Genomic DNA, 24,186 nt, shown 5'->3' with positions numbered 1-24,186 from the left:
CCTCCCACCCCTCCACGGGGGTCCAGCTCTCCGGCAGCTGCTCCTCCTGGTCTTCCTCAGACTGAGTGTTCATACACACAAACTGCTCCACCGTCCTTTGGAGAGCTTTGGCCGGCACCATACCCTGCTCGCTGCGCCATTTGTCGTGCAGGGAGGCCTGCGGGGTCTCTGCTCCCGCTCCCCACATAAGAACGCAGGATATGGTGAGGCCAAAAAGGAACACCCACGGAGCCATAGGTGGGGGAGTCATACCACTATATTCTCTCTGGCGGCACTATACTCTCACTGGGGGCTGCATCCACACTGTCCGCAAACCGCCATCCACATGGCTAAATTACTACAAATAGTTTTTGACAGAATCTGTTTTGTATCTTCCATTGTAAATGCATAAGAGCCTGTAGCACAATATTAAGTACATCTTAGGGACTGGAAAGAGGACAAACAAGGAATCCTTGTCAGGCGGGAGACCCTGCTCGCTGCGCCATTTGTCGTGCTGGGCGTCAGGCGGAGTCTCTGCTCCCGCTCCCCACACAAGAACGCAGGATATGGTGAGGCCAAAAAGGAACACCCACGGAGCCATAGATGGGGGAGTCATACCACTATATTCTCTCTGGCGGCACTATACTCTCACTGGAGGCTGGATCCACACTGTCCGCAAAACGCCATCCACGCTTGCCAGCCCAGCCGCCATCTTCTTGCTAGCCCCCATTCTTTCTCTCTCTTTGCTAGCACAGCCACAACAGTTATATTAGTGGCCAATGGCTCACTGGTTACAGCTGACGGCCAACTAGCCACAGCTGATGGCCATGCAATCACAGTTGATGGCCATTTACTACCTGAGCCAGCACCTGTCTATGTGAGGCTGAGAGCCTGGAAACTACTTTCTGGGGCTCTGCCCCCACAATCCTCTTATCAACTTATTTTCTGTAAGTATAGAGATTAACTTTTGTCAATGAGGGGCTTTTTTTTTTTCCTCCTGTATTGGGGGAGTGGGGGAAGGGGTAAATTCAGAATTGAGAGAAAGAACTTCAAATACTAAAGCATCAGATTGAGATTGTTAACCATCCTGTTTAATGACTGAAGAGGAAAGCTTCTCTGTGGGCCTGAAAGTATTAAGATGCTGACTGAGAGAGGAGACCTCCAATTTAGGGGAGCATCCTAAACCTGGTAACAGGCCAAGTCCCTAAAATATCCTAGATGTTTTTAATAAACTTTGTTAAAGGCTTCTGCCCCGGGGGATTAAAGGGAAGGAGATGAGTCAATGTTTGTGGGCAAAGTGAAGTGCAGAAAGCTGAAGGCACGGGGAGAATTGGGGGTTATAAGGGAAGAAGTCTGGAGCAGTGTTTGGACCAAGGATTAATGAGACAGAACCAGTGTCATGCGGGGTGTCATGCAGGGTGTCAGCTCCCGCTCCCCACATAAGAACGCAGGATACAGTGAGGCCAAAAAGGAACACCCACGGAGCCATGGAGCCATGGAGCCATAGATAGGGGAGTCATACCACTATATTCAAACTGGTAGCTGGGTTGGAGACACAGGAAGCAGGAGCCACATGATCTGCAGCCTGCCGTCTGCTTCTCTGCCAACCAACCTGTCGTGCGGGGTGTCATGCAGAGTCTCTGGTCCCGCTCCCCATACAAGAACGCAGGATATGGTGAGGCCAAAAAGGAACACCCACGGAGCCATAGGCAAGGGAGTCATACCACTACGGTCTCACTGGAGGCTGGGTTCACTGGACGTGCGACCTGCTGTCCCTTTTGTCTACAACCCACCGGCGACTCTCTTTCACTCTCCTCCACTCTCCTCGGCTCTCCTTCGTAGCCGCAGCAGTTATATTAGTGGCTAATGGCTCAATGGCTACAGCTGACGGCCAATCAGTCACAGCTGATGGCCATCTACTACCCGAGCCAGCACCCCTCCACGTGAGGCCGAGAGCCTGTAAACTACTTTCTGGGGCTCTGCCCCCACACTCCACCCCTACAGGTTCTCGCCTCACAATCTACGTGACAAGCGTCTTCAGCGAGGGTCCCTGTGTCATATTAGCCTACTGACACCTATGGACGAAAAGAAATGGTAGTCTTAGGAACCAATAATGGCAAATCCCTCCCATCTGGGAGGATACATGCTAGCTTTTTGTCCTGGGAAAGGAGGGTTGCTGCCACTGGCACCTTTCCCGGTTTGTGGTACCAAACCTTTATGGCAGTGCTTGGGGTCCCTTGCATAGTTTCAACATGTAACAGAACAGGGGACCCCATAATAGGCCATAGTGAGAGCACATAGTTTCCTCGCAAAATCATCCCGGTATCGGGACCTCTGTATACTACAGTCACTTGAGGTGGCCACTCAGCCACCACCCCTGGCGTCACTTGCAAATCATGAGTCAAACCGGCCCCCCATGGGGCTATCAGACCCAACCACCGACAGTGGGGGCTTTTGACCTGCCAGGGCCAAGTCCATTGCTGCCGTTCCCCTGCTTTCAAGCATGTGGGTGCTGGCAGCAAAATGTTCCCATTTCTGCCATAGCCTGGCTTTAACAGAGTCTCACTGGTGGTAACTTGTAATTGAATGGGAGCGGCCGTTCGATGTAGCAGAGCTTCTACTGGCGCAGGCCCTCCCTTCCGTGGTCTCTCATTCAGGACTCTCAGGACGTCCCATAGACGCGAGGCCCAGTCACGCATCGTGGGAGGGTGTTTTGACACCCGGAGACCTTGCTTCAAAAGACCATTATAACGTTCAATCATGCCAGCTGCTTGTGGATTGTACGGGGTGTGAAACAACCATTGCACGTCCATCCTGGCAGCCCAGCGCTGCACTTCTTGCCCCGTAAAATGGGTACCCCTGTCACTTTCAATGACTTGGGGGCGCCCATAGAGGGCGCACAGCCGTGTAAGGGCAACCACTGTATGCCGCTGATCCGCAGCTGGACAGGGCCAAGCAAACATCAACCCCGTAGCAGTATCCACTGCTGTAAATGCATATATTGCATTGCGGGCCTTAGGCAGGGGTCCAATGTAATCCACTTGCCAGCGAGTGAGGGGCACCCTCCCTCGCGTAATCTGCTGTGTTTCCCAGGGGAGCCTCCGCCTTTGGGGGCTGTCCTGGGCACAGACGGCACAGTCATAGCAGGCATCTGCTATCTCCTGCCATTTCAAAGGCAGGCCCCAGCGTCTGCTCACCTGCCACATGGTTCGGCTTCCAGCGTGCTGTAATTTCCTATGCAGCCAATGGGCCACATCAGTGGCAGGAGCCCGTTCTAACCATCGTACCCGTGCTAGGGCGTCTGCTTCATCATTACCTGGGGACACTAAGGGGGAGTGACCTGTGACATGCATTAAGGTCACCTCCTTTTTCTGCCCTAGGTCCCAGAGGTCCTGCCACATGGCTTGACCCCACAGTGGACGGTGTCCCACCAACCAGTTTTGGTGTTTCCATGTAGGCAGCCACAACGTTAGGCCCCGGAACACCGCCCAGCTGTCAGTGCAAATAACTAGGGGCCCAGGCTCGTGGCTGATCACCATCCACACAGCCCGTAATTCAGCCCACTGGCTACTCTGGCCCGTCCCAGTATCAAACCAAATGGTGTCTGTTTTGGGCTGCACACCAATAGCCGTCCAAACAGCTGCAGCCCCTCGGCTAGAACCATCGGTAAACCAGGCATCCTCAGGTACTGGGGACTGTCCTTCCCTGTAGGGTGAGGGCTCCAAGTCCTCCCCTCTAGGCAGAGCACTTGGCTCAGCCTGCTCTACAAGCTCCACAGGCCCCAGGACCTGTTGTAGCTCTGTGCTCAAAGGGCTTGAACTAAGGCTGCTACGTTGCTCCAAGTAGGCACCCCACTTGGCAAGGGTGGTGGTCTGTGCCACCCCCGTTTTGGGTCCCTGGGTCCACGTACGGACCCACCCCTGGACAAGATACGTTGTTCTAACCAACACGCGTGCCGTTCCTGTGATGGCTTCTGTGGCCACTAGGGCTGCATACACAGCAGCCAGCTGTTTCTCTATTAGAGAGTAGCGGACCTCCACTCCTTTCCATAATTGGGACCAAAATCCCACTGGCAACCGGAGACGCTCCTGCCGTTGCCAGAGGCCCCATCCATACCCCTCTTGGGTTACATGAACATCAAGTTCAAATGGGCGGCCGGGGTCCACTACTTGCAGAGCCTGTGCCTGCTGCACTGCCCGTTTTGTGGCAATGAAGGCTTGCTCTATAGCCTCTGTCCAATCCCATGAGGCCCCCTTTTTTATCATATTGTACAAGGGCTTGCCATTTGTGCTAAATGGGGTACAAATGCCCGCCAATATCCTAGCAGACCCAAATACGTCTGCAGTTGGGAGACCTTGGTCGGCCGGGGAAAGGCTTGTATTTTGTCAATGATTGCCTCAGGTATAACCTTTGTCTTACCCGACCACACAACACCCAAAAACTTGACGGATAAGCCAGGGCCTTGGACCTTTTCCTCATTCACCGCCCAGCCGCGTGACTTCAGGTGGCGGAGAAGAGAGGGAGCTGCTTGCTATAAATCAGAAAGAGAATCTGAGGTTAACAGAATGTCATCAACATAATGGAACAAGGCCACAGAGGATGGGTGATCCCACTGTGCCAAATCCTGGGCCACAAGCCCGTGGCAGATAGTGGGGCTGTGCAAGTATCCTTGCGGAAGGACTTGAAAAGTCCACTGACGCCCATCCCACGTAAAAGCAAACTGCTCTTGACACTCGGGTGCAATGTCAATGGAGAAAAAAGCATTGGCCAAGTCCACTACATAGTGATATGTCCCCAGGCGGACAGTCAGACGATCCATTAAATCATGAATTGAAGGCACTGCAGCGTGCAAGGGTGGCGTCACCTTATTTAACTCCCTATAGTCCACAGTCATTCGCCAGGTCCCATCTGGCTTCTTGACAGGCCATACTGGGGAGCTAAAGGGACTGTGCGTTGGCCTCACAATATGTGCCTTCTCCAATTCCAATATTGTACGACCAATCTCCTCCTGCCCTCCTGGCAGGTGGTACTGTCGCACTGTAACCACGCGCCAGGGCTGTGGCAATGCTTGAGGAGGGTGGTGAGCATGCCCGCGTGTCACCGCTTTCACCACCCGGATCCGGAAACAGAACTCTCCTACCGACATCTGTAAGCTGAGGCCATGTAGCACGTCCACCCCTAGAATATACTCCGGAACGGGGGAGACATAAACCTTGTAGGTACGAGGAGGGAGCCTTCCTATACCCAGTGGTAAGGAAACGGCTTTCACAGTCACAGTTTTTCCCCCGTAGCCATCAATGCAGATTGCTGGTCTGGGGAACAGTTCTGGGTTCCCATAAACGAGACTGCAGTCAGCACCAGTGTCAACTAGAGCCAAAACCCTCTGTACATTCGAAGGGGACCAATGTATGGACAGTTCCACGTGGGGCCTCCGGTCCCTGCTCGTCCCCTCTGACCGGGTACCTTGGCCCCACCCCTAATCAAGCTGCAAGGAGTCGGCCTCAAGCGGCTGCATGAAGTCCTGGAGGGACACAGGTCGCGCTTTGCCAGACTCCTCCCTTATGTTTCTCCGGAATTGTTGTTCCGGACGCAACTGTTTCCAAAGTTCAAGCAGGAGTGCGTTGGGTTGCTGGTCTATTTTTTCCTGATCAACCCCTGCTGCCACGAGATCACGCCACATCTGTGCACGTGTTACTCTCTGAGGCCCGCGACCTCGCCCCTTTACCTTTGGTGTGGGCTTCCAGGTCTCAACTGTGCGGACCTCCTGTCTTAACTTCCTTTGCCTCCGGCTTTCAACATCCCCTAGGGTGGCCATGGCAGTTGTAACTTCATGGATCCGTCACCCTACATATGGTGTAAGAATAGCAACCAAGGATCCAAAAGCACTCGCAGGTGCAGTGTCCAAAACCAGATCTCTCATGCTGGCAGTAAAAAGCTCGTCATCTGGGCCCTGCATGTTGAGGTTAAAAATAGCATGTCTCATACCCATTTCACGGATTATTTGCGTAAGTTCTGTATATGACTGCCATTGACTCACAGTGTCTGGCAGCTCGCCAGCCTGTTCCCATACTGTGCGTACCGCAGCCGTGAGCCACGCCATTAGAGAATGGTTGCCTTGGTTGTTGGCCAACCTATGGCAGTTTTGTAACCTTTGTCACAGGGACGGATGCACTGTCACGAAGGCTAGCTTTTCCATCTCGCCTGGGGAGCAGAGAATGCTGTCTGCTCCCTCATCCCATAAACGTAACAGCCAAGCTGAGACTGGCTCTCCAGGGCGCTGTCTGTACCGCCTCCCCAGCTCCTGCAACTCAGTGGGAGTGTATGGGGTGTAGGTAGTGAACTCAGTCACAGCTGGGTTGCCGGCAGCAACGCCCCCGGGGCCCAAAGGTTGCTCACGTTTTACCCTTTGCTTCAAGATTGGCCGGGCTTGGGGGTTGGGAGCTACATTGTCTCCACTTGCTTCCTCCGCCTCTGCCTCAGAGTCTCCACCTTGGGGCCCCTGTTCTAACAGGCGGACCCGGGCTTCCAGCGCGTCCAACCGGGACACCTGGTCAGGCACCTGGGCCACTTCATTAAGCACATTTTCCGTGTTGAGACTCAAAGCCGTGAGGAACATCCAGCCCACGCGGCCGGCTGTAGCCTTCTCCTCCTCCGGCAACTGCTCAGCCAGAGCCTGCAGGGCCCTCTCCACGCTGGCCGGAGAGCTGTCCATCTCCTCCCACCCCTCCTTGGGGGTCCAACTCCTGAGAACAGTGGCCACTGGACACCATACACTGTGTGGGGGCCACACATCCTCCTGCCCAGAGTCAGACGCCATTCCTACCTGGTCAGAATCTTGCTCACCATGCCAGGTGTCTGAGTGGGTGGAGGCCTCGGTGTAAGATGTCCACAACTCTAGGAGCCCACGGCAGCAGCAGATCAACAAAAGGAAGACGACACTTGCTCTGGCCAACAGGGCAGAATGCCATCTGGAGGTTTGAGTCTCCCAGGTAGACCCATTCCCGGTGTCGCTCTTCACGGGCCTCCCGAAGCTGAGCTTTTACATGCAAAAACTGCTTCACCATCCTTCGGTAGGCCTTGGCCAGCACCACACCCTGCTCGCTGCGCCATTTGTCGTGCGGGGTGTCATGCAGAGTCTCTGGTCCCGCTCCCCACATAAGAACGCAGGATATGGTGAGGCCAAAAAGGAACACCCACGGAGCCATAGGCAAGGGAGTCATACCACTACGGTCTCACTGGAGGCTGGGTTCACTGGACGTGCGACCTGCTGTCCCTTTTGTCTACAACCCACCGGCGACTCTCTTTCACTCTCCTCCACTCTCCTCGGCTCTCCTTCGTAGCCGCAGCAGTTATATTAGTGGCTAATGGCTCAATGGCTACAGCTGACGGCCAATCAGTCACAGCTGATGGCCATCTACTACCCGAGCCAGCACCCCTCCACGTGAGGCCGAGAGCCTGTAAACTACTTTCTGGGGCTCTGCCCCCACAAACCTCACTTTCTAGCTGCAATCCACCGTGCTAACTGTAATCCCTGCTTGCCAGCCACCATCTTCCTGCTAACCCCCATTTGCTGCTAACGTAGCCATGGCAGTTATATTAACGACCAATGACTCACTGGTTACAGCTGACGGCCAACTAGCCACAGCTGATGGCCATCCAATCACAGTTGATGGCCATTTACTACCCGAGTGAGCACCTTTCCATGTGAGGGTGAGAACCTGGAAACTGCACTCTTGGTTGTCCCCACAACCAGAGAGCCTCAGAAATTCAGAGAAGACAACTGGCTTTATACAGTCACAGGGGATAAGTCCACAGTTGATTTTTCAAGGGTTGGGTTTCCAAGGAGGAATTGTTTAAACCTGTGCAATAGTCTAGACGAGTGTGGGGACAGAGTCCCAGAAAGCAGTTTCCAGGCTCTCGGCCTCACATAGAAGGGTGCTGACTCGGGTGGTAGATGGCTGTCAGCTGTGGCTAATTGGCTGTCAGCTGTAACCAGTTAGCCAATTAGCCACTGATATAACTGCCGCTGCTGCGTGAGTCAAGTAGGGAGTCCAATCGGGAGTCGAGAGTCCAGTCGAGTCAGTCGGTGGGTTGGCAGGCAGAGAAGCGGACAGCAGGTTGCAGGTCGTGTGAATCCAGCTTCCAGTGAGACTATAATGGTATGACTCCCCTACCTATGGCTCCGTGGGTGTTCCTTTTTGGCCTAGCCATATCCTGCGTTCTTATGTGGGGAGCGGGACCAGACACCCTGCAGGCCACCCCACACGACAAATGGTGCAGTGAGCAGGGTCTCCCGCATGACAAATGGAGGAGCGAGCAGGGTCTCCTGCAGGACCAGAGACTTGGAAGCCAAGGTCATTTAGTATATTATAGATCATCACATAGAAAAACCAGAAACATAACAGAAAATAGGTGTGTCCAGAAAAGAAAAATCACAGGAACTGGAATTAAGGGAGTATTTGTCCAATACAAACATTTAAAAAGTCTTCCCATGGTATCATTTACTTTCTCAGACTTTGACCCCTTCCCTAGCTCCACCCCACGAGCATTTGGGCATGTGAGGTAGGAGGAGGCTTATACCCTGGCAGCTGGCTGGTCCTTTGTGGGTGGGTCCAGTGAAGCAGTGCCTGGCCCCGTACACTCAGCTAGCCTCTGCTGCTGTCATTTGTGGCTCATGTATGTCTGGTCTGTTCTTTCTTAGCTTAGTCAGGGCCTGGAGGTCTCTCCCCACCTATAACTCATCTGAAGTCCAGCTGGTTTTCTATTCTTTCAGACTAGGATGTCCACCTTGAAATCTATACTGCAAGACTTGTCATCACAGCTACAGAAGCCCCTTCTGAAAATCCTCCCACCTCCCCCACCACACTCTCAGCAATTCTCAGACTCATCAGAGCCATGCAGGCATCAGGGGAAGGGGGTGGCAAGAAAACAAGAGCCTTAGCATCCACCTTTTTCTACCTCTTTTATTTCTAACGATAATAAATACAAACAGAATACATTATTTTCTGAGACATATTTTAATAAATTAACAATTTTTTGTAGAATTGAAATGTTTTACTACATGTCAATATTGTTAACATGGACCTGCAAAAATGTTGATTTTATGTCTCATAGTATATGGCAAAAGCCCACAATCCAGTAATAGGGAAATGAAGTAAATTACTTGTGTATGCAATGTAAGTAGCTTTGAGCACTACCCCACCAAGTGGGGAAAAGGTTATTAAAGCTATTATGCTCTTGTACGAAAAACGGGGTTCCATATCTACTGATGAAATTTGCAGTCATTGTCTTATCTGTTACTGCCTTTGAAAGGAAACAGAGAATTAGATATTATAAATAAAATTCTCTGAGAACAAATAATTCCTAAGTACTGAAAATTAGGTGGGTAAATGACTTTGAAACTACAAGTTCACTTTCAAGAAACAACTATACAGACATGTACTATACAACTATAAAATCAACAATACATGTTCTCAGGTGGATAGTGCACTGTATAATGCAATTTCATTCTCAAATAAAAAATGATTCATTATTAACTTTTCCATACTCACAAAAATGAAGTTGTATAAATTAACTAATCCAATTTCTCAGAGATTTTAAACATGAGAAAGGTATCAATTATTACAAAAAGAAATAACGCATACATTAATAGATTACTAAAGTATTATACAATGTGGTAGCATTCTAAAATATAAAATCCTAATGTAAGTCTAAACAATTTCCTTTGTAGATGAAAATAAGTTGCAAAATGTACAATTATATCGAACCTACTCAGTAACAATATAACTATAATAAACATACTTTGCTTCACATACTGCCTCGATAGAATATCAGTTTATTGGATGCCTTATTATATGCAGGCACTGTGCTAATTGCTAGGTCCAGAAATGATGAATATATATCCCTATTCCTAAGAGCTTCCAATTAAATGAAGATTGACAGACATGTAAAGAAATATTTACACCACAATGTGATACTCAGAGAAATGTACTACTCTTGAGTTACTCCAGCAACCTTGTTACCCTTGGAACCAAAAGCATGTTTGTTGAGCTAGTTAGAAAGTTATGGTTGGTAATGTTGTCAAAGTTAATGAAATGAATAAGGCTTCCTGACCCATAGGGTTATTTAATAATGGTGTTGTTTTATGGAAATATACTCTATCCAACTGGCCTAACAGCACAGATGAATCTCCAGACTTAGATTATTACAGTAAGGCTGATATTTATTGATCTGTGAACAAATTGTCCTCTCATTAACCATCAAGGATGTGACTGCCTTGGTTTCTATTTTTTGTAAACTTTTTAGTCTTTTCTAGAAGGGTTTTTAAAGTTCTGAGAATCAAATCCAATGACAAATGCTTCTAAGACTTACTAAAATTTGGCTTTAGAATTCCTTTCCCAGAAAATATGTGTTTGTGATTGTGTTGATGGAGGTAGGAGAGAGAGCAGGGCTTTAGCCCAAATTGGATTTGTAGGAGCTAGAGAGCTGGCTAAGGGAATGAGTTGCGTAAATTATCAAGAGGCTTTGCAGTGCTGATCAGGTACAATCCACTAAAAAGGCGACAGAGCTAAAATAGAGGCAATTATACAAGGAGAAATATGTAACTCCGGCCATTATGGCAGGTTTTACAGTGTTAAGCATTTAAACAAGGAAAATGAGGCCTTGAAATGGGAGACATGCTACTGTTTCAAATACTTGGGGAGAGGGCAACCTAGGACCAAGGGCTGGAAGTTATTACAGGAAGGCAGAATTGGTTTTACTGTTAGGAAGAACTTTAATAGAACTGTTCAAAAATGGAGGTAGTGAGCTTCTTACCCCTGAAAGCACTGAATTAGAAATTGACAAAAAACATCTGTCAAGGGTGTTTTAGAATTTAGAGAGGCTTTCTATACCTGGTTGAAAGCTATATTAGATTTTAAGGTTATTTTCAAGTCTGAATATGAGTCTATGATTTAGAAGTTACCTTTTGATAAGTGTGTAATAGTATCATCCTGGTTAAGTTCCCTATTGAGATATTAAATTTGATTGAGCGTCAGTGTCATCAAATATAATTTACTTATAAATACATCTAGATTTTTAAGATATAAAGATATTCTTTCAAATCACACCATCTTTAACTAGAATCACTACATTTAGCTATATAGCTATATCTGCAATGAAATAAGAACAGTAATTTAGGAGAAAACTTTAGGTACTTGCCTTTCAGTTTCTATTTACTATAAAACAAATGTGTGCCTATGGTAGACTGAAAGAAAAATCCCTATTAGCAGCTTACTATAAATGCCAGCACCATTTATATAGACTTTTTCCTGAGTAATTAAAAAAGAACAAAGAGCAAATTCCCTTCAATAAGAATGCTCTTGAAATGACAGTTTTAAGGCTCAAGTCCTATTGAAACCTTGACTATGCAAAACCATTGAAATCAAGATACTCAGAATGCCTAAAATGCTAAACAAACTGGAGGAGAAAGTAATTAGTCATGTCAGAGAACTAGTAAGATAAAAATATATAAATAGAATGTAGAAATCTTTGGTTGTGCATTCCTCTGTAGGAATTTATTGGGCTACTCATCTGCCACATGCCACAGTCTGTGATAACTTGTCTTATTCTAAATATGGCTTTATAAAGTGGAATAACGTATTTCTTACGTTGAACAGAAATATTCCCTATAAATTCCAGCCTTTGTTTTTAGGTTGTCCTCTAGAGCTGCCTATTGGAAGACATTTTTGTCTTACACATTCAATTGTAAATATAAGAAATTGCAGACACTGCACCCAATTAAACTGAGAATGATCTAAAATTAACACTATATATTCAACAATATATTTAATCATTACATTGTATTTATTGCTTCCAAATCTCAAAATGCAAACAGATGCTTTCCTCTATACTTGATTCTGCTTTTCAAATTGTATACCTTGAGCTAGGTACACTGGACCCGTATTTAATTGCTCTTGGTATCTGGGAAAAATGGAATCATGCTGCAGGATGTGGTCACTCTCTCAAATATTCCAGCTTTCAAGGGTAGCATATAATGAATACTGCTGTGATAAAGACCTCTTTTCCTCCCGAAACCAGAATTGCGTGTTAATGAGAATGCAGTTAATTTTGATTATGCAAATATTCTACATACTGCTCAGTCACACAGGCAGTAAATGAACAAAGTGCTCCATATTTTAAATGAAATTTGAAGATTGCTCTAAGAATGTCCATTAACTTTGCATTGATTTCATATAAATGTTGAATTTAATCTTTTTATATTTAATAATGCCATATCCCTACTTTCAGTTTTAGAAGACATTACAATATTAGAATTTTTTTATGTGCATAATCCAAATGTAGTAGAGTAAGACAAATGACAAAGGATTAGAAATGTTAAACAGAATTTTCCCACAAGAATGAAGGTGATCTGGGTAATGAGCACAATCATTTTGTCTTACACTGTGGCGTTGGCTAAAGCACAATAATGAAAGGAAAGCAGATTTTAAAGAAAACAAAGACTACGGGAAGGGCCATTGATAAAGGGATATTATTTCCTCTTCCCTAACCTTACAGCTCCTCTGAGGGTACTGAGACTTGCATGTCAGAGATCTAGAATGGAGGGTGAGGCCAGAATGATATATGTGGTTCTTGGACTGTGAAGCCACAGTGATTGGCAAGATCAGAAAGATATAGCCAGTTCAGTCATTGACCATGTGTGTGGTTGGGTTCTTGTGGATTTTGATCCAGGAGAGATCAAATGAAAGTTCTACCTTTATAAGATGCAAAATTGGAGGGAACAAGATCAAATATTAACAGAGCCAAGCCTAGCACAGATTGCTATTGTGCCAACCAAATAGTAAATAAAGGAAAAGTTTGGGGATTTTTGACTACATTACTTTTATTGCAGTTATAACTCATGAAAAGCACTCAGGTGCAGATGTAAAGGCAGGTCAATAAGGGAAAATAATTAAAAGTAATTGCAACAATTGTAGAAACTAAGACAAAAACCTTGTGCGTTAGAAAGTATATTAAATCAAATGCAGAGGAAGCCAGTTAGGTCTTGATAACAAGGATATTTCCAGATTACCGTAAATCAATAGCCAATGAGAAGAATGGTAGAAATCAACATGATACAGTAATGAAACAAGATCAGGAAGGGATTCCATTTTGCTTTAGTTTCTCCTTTCTGGAAGAGATGAACAATTTATAGAGTCAATGATTAAAACAATTATTTATTTTAATTATATCTGCTTAAATTAAGAGTTCAGTACATCCATATATGTATAGTTCACCCACTGTTATGGTCTTAATTTGTTTTCAAAGACACACACACATACATAGAGGAAAGGGAAGAAATAACTAAAGTAGGTAGGGAGGAAGGCCACCAATTCTACAGAATACTTTTTATGCAACTGTCATCTGATTAAAGGACAGTCCCTGATTTTGGATTCACATGATAATGTAGTCTAATATCTTGTTCTATTTTGAAAAATATATTTGAAACCTATGATTGCATACATTTATATGGTAAAAGAACCTTCAGTTAGGTATATTTCCACTTTGGAACACTTTTAAAGAATAAGTCCATTTACAACAGATGAACATTTACTAGAGTGTAGGAAACTACATTTGATTCCAGAGAAATCCAATCTACACATTACCTGAGCTGTAAAATCAGGGGTTTTAAAACCTAAAATGCTTATATCTTTTAAACTGATTGAAGAAAGCATATCCTCTTGCAAAGCAGAATTGTCCTAGCTGAGAACAGGACAATTGCTACTCTTCCATTGTTTGGGTTAAAGATGATTAAACATCTCAACAGATGTAAGTTGTTAATACTACTACCAAAAGCCCAGTAATTTGTTTTAAATTTAGAAAATAATTCACTATGAATAATTTACTAAAGTAGTAAACCAACATGGGGCTTGGCAATTGGTATGTATTATCACAGAAAACTGATATGGTACTCATTTAAATGCTGAAATTCCTTAGTGCAACTCAAATTTGGACATTTAAAAGATTAAGAAATGCAACGATAATGATCCACTTATCTAGAGGTCAGATTTTCTACATCCTCAATTATATTGGAACCTGGCAATGACACAGAAAAAGTATTTTAGCACTTCCATCCCAGAATCCAAGAACTTCATTCAATGGGTTACATGTTAACATAAAATCAGCTCAGGTATAACTTAGAACTAATAATTAAATCAAGGATGTTAATTTACTAAGCTTGAGCAGAAAATAAGGAGACAAGATACTGCTAGAAAGTGAAACCAACTAACACTGAGAACTAATAGAATCAGCAATGTTAAAAGCATTTCAGTAACTGATATCATTATGGAATTATAACATGGTACATTACACTCTTAATGAAGAGTTGAATCATAAAAAAAGTTAAGCCATGTTTAGTGTACAGTTTAGAAGGCTGGGAAATTACACTGCATTTCAGAAAAATTTCTGACCAAACAGCGGGCAAAGAAAAGAAGGATTTAAAAGCTCAATGATCAGAAAAGATAGGAATTCAACAACTCTTATACCTGTAGTAACAAAGTAGGATTATCACCTCTTTCTGATTTCTTTTTCATTTAATACAGAGTGTAAATAATTCGTTTTGACTACCTAAAGAGACTTCTCCCATCTAAATAGTACAAATCGGTGAACTTTGTACTTGTTTTTACTTGTCTTTCATGTTCATGGATAAAGTACTTTAAAAATGAAAACATCAAAGCCTATGAGTTTTATTTACATATGAAAATACTAAGGATCCTGGATCTTCCCAGATTAAATTATGTTCAATATATTTTTGGTAAAATGTATTTTGTATTTTAAGTTTCTTGGAACTGCTAATTCATATATAGTGTACATTCATAGTAATTCTCTAATAGACGGTACATTTTATTTTACTAAGATGTAAAGACCTTTTTACCAACTATTAACAAATTCACTGTAGGTTTCTAGAGCTGAAAGAATTTTAGAATGTCTCGGCACACACTACTTTTAGAAATTATTAGAAAACCATGGGTCCCTGTATTTATTAAACTGAATCACCTGGCAATAGAATTCAGTTAAGGCTCTTGGCATTGGGGAAACTTCCTCCCACTCAGACTTGCTGCTGTGGTAGACCTGCACCTCATCTGTGATTTCATCTGGTGCATAATCACCACCTAGTATATAAATTTTATCTTCAATTCCTACTGCACCTGCATTAAAGCCTGCACATTCAAATGATCCCTCACCCTTCCAAACACAAGTATCTGGACAAAAACTATAAACCTTATAGGTGGACAGGTCACATATATAGAGTGTGCAGTTTACTGGGACAGCTTTAATTAGTGTTGCATGAAAAAACTGCCCAAACTCTGCTACTAATTCAGACCACTGATCAGTTGTAGCGTTGTATTTAAAAAAGCAATCAAGTGATGGGTTAAAGGCATCTGTAACCTCTACTTCGGAGCCAAGAACATAAATTACATTTTGACATGCGCTTGCTTCGGGGTAGTATATGCCCCTGGGTAACGGGCTAACAGACATCCATTCTTTGGAAAGAGGGTTGTAAGATTCAACATCTAAGAGACTTTTAATGTCCTGAGATCCTGTAGTCTTTCCACCTATGACAAATAATCTATTGAGAGCCATCACTGACGTATGCATGGTTCTTGGTGTTTTCATAGTCGATACAAGGAAGAAATCATTTTTGACTGGACAGTAGCACCAGGTTTGATCTGTGGCATCATGATATGACTCTGCAATATGAAGTCGAACCGTTCTACAACATGACCCTTTGCAACCACCTGTCAAGAATATTTTCTCTCCATAACTTGACAGACTAGATCCTGGCAAATCAATCAGGTGTGATTGTGGCAGTATTTTCCATGAATCAGTTTTAATATTATAGCAAAATGTATACTGATTTTCTCCATTTTCCTCAGTTTTATGAACAAATATGTATTTTTCAGTTGTGGATGGTCGAGCATCAGGGAAAAGTCCACCAGAACCTTGCACACACTTAATTGCATCCATGATTATGTCAAAACAGTTTGCGCTTTTGAGTAAACACTCTTCATTGAGCAGACAGTCTTGAAGTGTCTCCTCAGACAACTGATGCAATCTTACTTTTTTAATCAAATAAGGCAGATGCTTTTGCCTTGATTCCAAGTTATATTTTGTCCAACTGAGGACAACTTTCAGTACAGTTTCTTCTTCAGGAACATTTAATTCATCTGATTCCAGACATTTTTGCAGTATTCCAAAATTCATCTCTAAGAAATCACTGGATTTAAATAATAAAGAAAAGTGATGTTGTACAAAGTATAACGCATGCTCAAACAAACGGGTAGAGCCATAGCTATCTGATATAGATAACAACTGTAAACAATTGACAATATTAATACTTTTTATTAAAAAGTCACTGCAAGCTTTGGATAGGAAGGAAACTTGAAGAAATGATGACAACTGGAAGAACATTTCCACATTATCATCTGTTATCTTTGTTTTTCCAGTATAGGCATAATCAAGAAATGCTTTTATTGCTTTGGAGGACAAATTAGTAATAGTAACACTTCCACCATCTCTTTCTTTCATGTTTACTTCAAACATAGCCCTGCAAAAATAAAGAACACAGAAGAACAAGTAAACAGAAATATTTAATTTGATGATAATTTTCAATATTACCTTAAAAAGCTTTCCTTTACCCTTAGGTTGATTTAAAATATATTTCTGAAATATATTTTAAAAATATCCTAATAAACTATTTAAATATCTAGAATAGTTATGTACCATATCAGTTATTTGTAAAACATATGCATTATTAATACATAACTCCCACACTGTAAAATATATACATTATAGCTGAGCTACAGCAACTAATCCAAAGAAGGCTATAAAAAGATTCAAATTTTGTATACTGATTTGATGTTCTTATATATTATTCATAAAATTAAGGTAAAATCTCTCCAATGGCTGAATTCATTTAGGGGTTAATTAGTATCAACTCGGTAGGTGATAACTAACATTACTTAAAATATATAATGCTTCTGGATTTAGAATTTAAAAATCTCTTTCAAATTAATTCTCAATTTGGCAATAGTGAGACCTGTGCAAGATGGAATATAGTGAGGTATCAGATGTTTCCAATGAATCTGCCTGTGTGGGGAAATCTACCAAATAAGATAAACACGTCTAAAAAGACACATTTCATCAAGCACTTTAGGAAAAAGGGAATGTGATTTCATAAAACTAAACAATAACAATGTATCACACCGAACCAAAAAAGTTAAAAATAAGTTTTTGTAGAAATAACCACTGAGAGATGGAGATGGGTGCCCAGATTTGAATAATTAGACCAGTTTGAAAGTTCTTCCTAAGTTTTAATTTATCCCCACATGGCAAAGCTGATAGAATCTAAGGAATTGGGAACTTTTTTTGCTCAGTTTAAGCAAAAATATAAATTATTTGCAAATGTTGGAGACTCAGATGTATTTTACTATTGGTTTTGATAAGAACAATATTGCCATCCAGCCTCATATTAACTTCATATCCAGAGTTATTCATTTTATACCTTAAACAAACCCATTATGGTGGTTGTCAGTGGAACAGCAAATAGAGATTAAGAGTAAAGTGGAAAGACTACAACAAAGAACTAAAGACTACCAGTTAAACATTTGTTAAGACTGAAGATCAACTAGTTTTGGTTCCGGTTTAATACCACTTGTGGTTGTGCTGGTATTGTTCAGGATACCTTTGTGAGCAGCGCCCCTAGGTGCTCAAATAACCTGGGAGAAAACCAATTTAGTTATTAGAGTCTACTCCAGAGGGAAACTGAAGCTATTAAAGAAGCACTAGCATCTAACAGAAAAATATGAGGGGGCTTCCAAATATTGCATCTCCCTTAGGAAAGGAAGCCTTCCCACTAAATTATTCAATACTACTTAATACAAAAACAAACATAGTTACAAAAATTATACACCTGTTACACATTATGTACAGCATTGCAATAATGTATATCAACTTAGAAATATTAACCTGTGATGTTAATTATATTAGGTTATTAAGACATCTATAGTCCGTTCAGGGTAATATTAAGAGCATGGCCTCTAGAACTTGGCTGCCTCAGTGGGTATCTACCCTCTGCCACTTATTAGCTGTGTGACCTTGGGGAGGTGAATTAACTTCATTATGCTTCAAATTCTTCATCTGAAAATGGGGATACTTGCAGTACCTATTTCACCGACTTATGAGAAGAATAAATGAATTAATTGATGCAAAGTATTAGCTATTATTATTATCATTAAGAAAATAAATGTTTTGTATTGTTTTGAGCCTATATATTTTTAATTTATCATCAGCTTCCATATTTTCTTTGAGAAGACACATGTAATATCATGTTTCTATACTTCATTGTACTCATCTTTAAAGTATCTAGTTAACACTATCTCAAATTTACCAAGTTATCATAAAGTAGTTATATAATATGTATAATTACTTTTCAATCTTATCTCCAAAGACTTTACACTGGTATCATAATTTTCATTTTCCCCAAAAAGCTAGTCTTAAATTTTCATACTCAAAAAATCACTGGTAAATCTAAGTTTTAATTAGCTCTTTTTGAGAATTAAAAATTACTGTTGCATGCTCCTGTAGGGGAAAAATTGAGTACAGTTTTAAAAAATAATTATCCATATTATAAAACCTGAGGCATAGATAAATAAGATAAAGTACCTGAAAAAGTCACTGCATGCTGCTAACACACACCGATGACATGGGATTATTTCATCTTTCATGATTATTTTGAAATCATAAAAGACATTTTGTTCTCTAAAATTCTGTAGTACACTCAAGATTTTTTGTCCATGATCTTCTGACACAAGGAAACTGTTTATCTTTTCAGATGGAATTCCATTACATAAGCTTCGTTGATTGAAATCATATGAATTATCCATAGCCAATTCTATCTGTTCTTAGAACTGGAATGAAAAAAATAAAAAAGCACTGATGTAAGTAGTCCTAATACAATTTTCAGATCTAAAATTTGCCCTCTTGGTGTCAATTACACTAAAATGCTCACTAAACAATCATAAGATAGTAAACCTTGTTCTAAACATTTGTTTTCATGACATTTAATAATAAATTCCTATTGAATTTTCATAAATATGGTGCTCACTGGAATAAAAAGTATATTATTAAGGGATCAAGTTCAAGGCTATATAATCTGTTAAGTAGCACAAGTTATAAATTGTATAAATTAGCTTTTCACAGGATATCACTAGATGACAAGTCTTGTTATGTAAGAGCTATTATTTATATAGTAACTGTCACGTGGGTATGTACCCGATATATCCCTCTCCCCTCCCATCCATTTTCTTGTAACAAAGCAGATGTTAAAATGCTGATCTTGGCTAGACTCTTCTGGGGTTAGATTTTTAAAAGACAACAGAGTATAAGACTAGTATTAACTAGTTATGGCCTTTGCTAAGGAAGAAAAGGCAAGCATTAGTCCACGCTGGTCTATTGGAAAGCGGGAAGGAAAACAGCATAGAATTTTATTCAAAAAGCCCTTTTAAACATGAGATGAGAAATCCCAGATAGCTGAAGGCCAGATAACAGTGACTTTCCCAAACTGAAAATTCAGTTCTAAGCATGAAAGTTTATACCACCAAAAGCAAGGAAGTGGGAAACAGACAGGAAAAGAAGACTGGAATCTAGGGGAGCCAGAGAAATAGCGAACCTTGATTCCACAGTATATTTCTGTTACGGTTATCTACTGCTTTGCAAATCACCCACAACTTTATGACTTAAGACAATAATTTATTATCTCTTATGGTTCTGTGGGTTTAGCTGGAGCTTCCTATGGGGTTTTCATATGGTTAGAGTCAGATGGCCTCTCTGGCTGATGTCATCCGAAGGTCAGACTGGGTTAGAGGTCCAATATGGTTTCTTTATTCACATTTCTGATGCTTCAAATGGGATCTCTAGAAGAGATGCGGCTCTCTCTTGCTCTCTCTCGATGCACTCTCCATATGGCTAGCTTTTATTTCCTCATAGCATGGCAGTTTCAAGGTCTCTGGACTTTTTACATGGCAGATTGGTTCACCTGAGGGAATGTTTTAAGCTCAGGTGAAAATCAGACCCTGGAGAAGTAGTCTGAATGGTCCTGCAGCATCATAGCTCCTTTCTAGGACTGAGACAATCTACTGATGTGTACAGTCACCATGAGCCATGTATAGCTATTTAAATTTAAATGACTTAAAATTAAATAAAACATTTAGTTCCTTAGTTGCTCTAGCCATATTTCACGTGGTCAGTAGCCATATGTAGTGTGATGATTACTTTTATGTGCCAACCTCACTGGGCCACAGGGTGCCCAATATTTGGCTAAACATTATTTGTGGGTGTGTCTATTAGGGTGTTTCTAGATGAGATTAACATTTGAATTGATAGACTGAGTAAAGCAGATTGCCCTCCTTAACCTGAGTAGGACTCATCCAATCCATTGAAGGCCTGAAGAGAACAAAAGGCTGAGAAAGAAAGGATTCTTTCTCTTTGAGTTGGAACTTCAGGCTTCTCCTACTTTTGAACTAAAACTTGGACTACAACTTTACTACGGATTCTCCTGGGTTTCCAGCTTACTGACTGCAGATCTTGGGACTTCTCAGTCTCCACAATCACATAAGTCATAAGCCATAAGCCAACTTCGTATAGTAAATCAATCTCTATCAATCAATCTCTCTCCAGTTGGTTTTGTTTCTCTGGAGAACCCCCAACTAATACAGATGGCTAGTGGCTATTGTATTGTATTGTACAAATATAAAATATTTTCATCAACACAGAAAATTCCATTGGATAGCTGATGTGCTATATTAAGAAGAGTACGCCTGTGTAAGAGTGTGTGCATGTTCACATGCAGAGGGGAAAGTAATAGGATGCAACTGGCAGGATTATTGGGAAAATAAGTTACCTGCAGTAATTTTCTGAGCATTGTTCTGAGTAGCTCTAAGTAGGGAGACATATTTAGAAGGAGAGAGGGTGTCATGGAGTGTAAGAGAATGAGAGGCTTGGGGAGAAATTCTGAAGAACTGGGTGTTACTCCTGGTCTATTGCTCTAGTCTAGCAATGGGCTGGAGCATCAGTAATCTGTAACAGCAATGTAGGGTCTTCTCTCCATGGCCTGACTCATAGAACCATAAAGCTGAGTGGGAGATTCAGTCTCTACACCCACCCAAGTGACCAACGGTGGAATGGGGAGCCCAGAATTCCACACTTGCCTGGCTGTAATGAGGTGCCTTCACTCCCCTCCCACCCACCTCCTACTGGAGTGGTATCAGAAAAAGCTGAGTGTGGAGCCAGGACATTAATTTCTGCTGGGTGGTAACAGTGCCCACCACCTCCCCCCAATCGTAAGTGGAGATCATGTGGCATGTGTGGAGTCGACTTCTACCACCACCTTGTAGTAACATGGCATTCCTCCTTCTCCTTGTTGGGTTAGAGTCAGAGGCCTAGTGAAGAGTCAGGACTTTCACTATCACTCAGCAGTAACAAGGCCACTCTCACGTGATGTAAGTGGAGACCATGTGGGGAGTAATAACAAGGTGCCCGTCCCTCTCCCAGCCAGAATGATATCAGAGGATACAGAGAGGGGAGCATGAATTCCCAACTCTGTCCACCCTCCTATCCCAGGGGTCAACAGTGAGGTGGAAAACCTGGACTTCTACCGCAACCTGGAAGTAATGAGGTGGTGACCTTAACCCAACAGAGCAGTGTCAGGATAAACCCACTAAAACACAAGATTTAAATAAGTCTAGAGGCTTACAACATAATATCCTATATATCCAAGAACCAGGAATATATAAAATTGAATGAGAAAAACAATCAACAGATACCAACACTGATATGACACAAATGTCAGAATTATCTGCCAAGAATTTTAAAGCAGCCATCCACAGAAATGCTTCAATGAGCAATTATAAACATGCTTGAGGATAACGGGGAAAAAAAAAAAGAAAATCTCAGCAAATAAAGATATGGTGGGGGGGGAATGGTTGGTTGGATCAGTGGTTAGAGTGCAGTGCCCATAACTCCAAGGTCACCTGTTCAATTCTTACATGGGCCAGTGAGCTGCGCCCTCCAGAACTAGATTGAAAACAACAACATGACATGGAGCTGACGGGTCCTGGAAAAACACACTGTTCCCCAATATTCCCCAATTAGAGAGAGAGAGAGAGAGAGAGGATATGAAGAACCAAATGGAAATTTTAGAACAAATACAATCATCAAATAGAATGGAGGGGGGAAAAAAAGGAAAGAATCAATGATCTTGAAGAAAGACAACAGAAACTACGCAATTTGAACATTGTGTAACACAGTGAAAAAAAACAGATGGAAAAACAAATGAACAGAGCCTGAGGAACATGTGGAAATATAATGAAAAACCTAACATCCATGTCATCAGAGTGCCACAAAGAGAGGAAAAAGAGTAGGACTAAAAAAGCACTTGAAAAAATGATTGAAAATGTCCCAAATTTGGCAAAAGACATAAACCTAAAGATTCATGACCGTGAGTTAAACCCAAACAAAATAAATCTAAAGCCATCTATACCAAGGAAAATCGTAGTCAAACTTTTGAAAACTAAAGAAAAAAAAAATTAAATAAATCTTGCAAGAAGTGAGACACACCTCACTTACAGGGAGAAATCAATGATAATCATAGTAGATTTATCATTAGAAGCCATGGAGGCCAGAAGGAAGTGGCATAATATTTTTCAAGTGCAGAAAGACAGTAATTGTCAACCTAGAATTCTATATCCATCAAAAATACCCCCTGGGTATGTAGAAGAAATCAACATTCTGAGATGAGTGAAAAGTAAGAGACTCTCATGGAGACCTACTCTAAAAAGGTAGATAAGGAAATTCTCTATAACCAGAAGTTTAATGATAAAAGGAATCATATCATATAACATCAAAAAGAAAAAAGAATAGATTAAAAGCAAAAATATGGGTAAATACAATAGACTTTCTATCTCTTGCTTTTTCCAAGTTATGTTGGATGGTGGAAGCAAAAATTATAACACCGCCTAATGTGGATCTCAGTACATGTAAATCTAAAGCAATTATAGAATGAGGACATGAAGGAGAATAAAGGGAAGTAAAACAGCATAAAGTTTCTACACTTTACTCAATGATTACACTGGTGTTGTCATAAAATATATGATATATGTATATCTATATATATAAATGTTACATATTTCATGTAAATAATGTAATACTTAGAACTACTAAAAAGTCTATACAATGAGAGAAACACATAGTCACTATAACTGAATTAAACTGAAATTCTAAAAAAAGGTTCATGTAACCCACAAGAAAGCGAAAAAAGAGAAATGAAAGGAGACTAAACAGATAACAACCAAAAAGCAGGCATAAGTACTAACATATCAATAACTGCACAAAAACCATAAATGGTTTATGTACAATTAAAAGACAGAAATTAGCATAATAGATTAAAAAAATATGACCCAACTTTACACTTCCTACAAGTAACTCACTTCAAATAGAATGATATAAGAGGTTGAAAGTCAAAGGATGGAAAAAGAGAGAATGTACAAGCATTAATTAAAAGAAAACAGGAGTGGATATCATATAGACTTCAACAAGCAAAATTATCAGAGAAAGAAAGGAATATTACATAATGTCAATCTACCAAGAAGACAGCAAATCTCAACGTGTACGTACCAGACAATAGAGCTGTAAAATATGTGAAGCAAAAACTGATAGAATTGAAAAGAAAAATAGACAAATGTACTATTATAGTTGGCAATTTAACACCTCTTTCTCTAAAATTAATAGAACAAGAAGACAGTAAGTCAGCAGTGATATAAAACTCAACACCAACAACCAACAGAATCTAATCAACATTTATAGAAAACTTGACTTAACAACAGAATACACATTATTTTCAAGTGACCATGGAACATATACCAAGAGTGACCATATCCTGACCCTCAAAACAAACTTCAAATGATTTTAAAAAAATTGAAATCACACAGAATGCATTTTTGGACCACAGTGGAATCAAACTAGGAATAAATAAGAAAAAGATAACAGGAAAACGTCCACATACTTGGAAACTAAATAACACATTTCTAAATAATCCATGAGTCAAAGAAAGAGAAAGTCTCAAGGGAAATAAAAAAATACATTAAACTGAATAAAAATGAAAATACAACATAT

The 24,186-nt window shown here is 41.5% G+C and overlaps 1 protein-coding gene across 3 annotated transcripts in view; it reads right to left on the bottom strand.

The window, feature by feature from the left end:
* Nucleotides 1-8,924: 8,924 nt before the first annotated feature.
* Nucleotides 8,925-24,186, bottom strand: part of KBTBD3 (kelch repeat and BTB domain containing 3) — a 29,598-nt gene continuing 14,336 nt past the window's right edge. For 2 of the 3 annotated variants that reach the window (XM_074335532.1, XM_019747820.2), the window contains 2 exons: nt 18,682-18,926; nt 8,925-16,564 (listed from right to left, as the gene is read on the bottom strand). In XM_074335532.1, the coding sequence (XP_074191633.1) occupies nt 14,962-16,564; nt 18,682-18,902 (1,824 nt within the window). In that variant the 5' untranslated portion in view covers nt 18,903-18,926 and the 3' untranslated portion in view covers nt 8,925-14,961. Of the gene's footprint in view, nt 16,565-17,701; nt 17,736-18,681; nt 18,927-24,186 lie in introns of those variants that run through there. The other variant, XM_074335533.1, reaches the window with a different exon arrangement.

Source organism: Rhinolophus sinicus, linkage group LG06, assembly GCF_036562045.2.
Source record: "Rhinolophus sinicus isolate RSC01 linkage group LG06, ASM3656204v1, whole genome shotgun sequence".
NCBI classification, from domain to species: Eukaryota; Metazoa; Chordata; class Mammalia; order Chiroptera; family Rhinolophidae; genus Rhinolophus; species Rhinolophus sinicus.
This window is presented reverse-complemented; position numbering and strand designations above follow the sequence as displayed.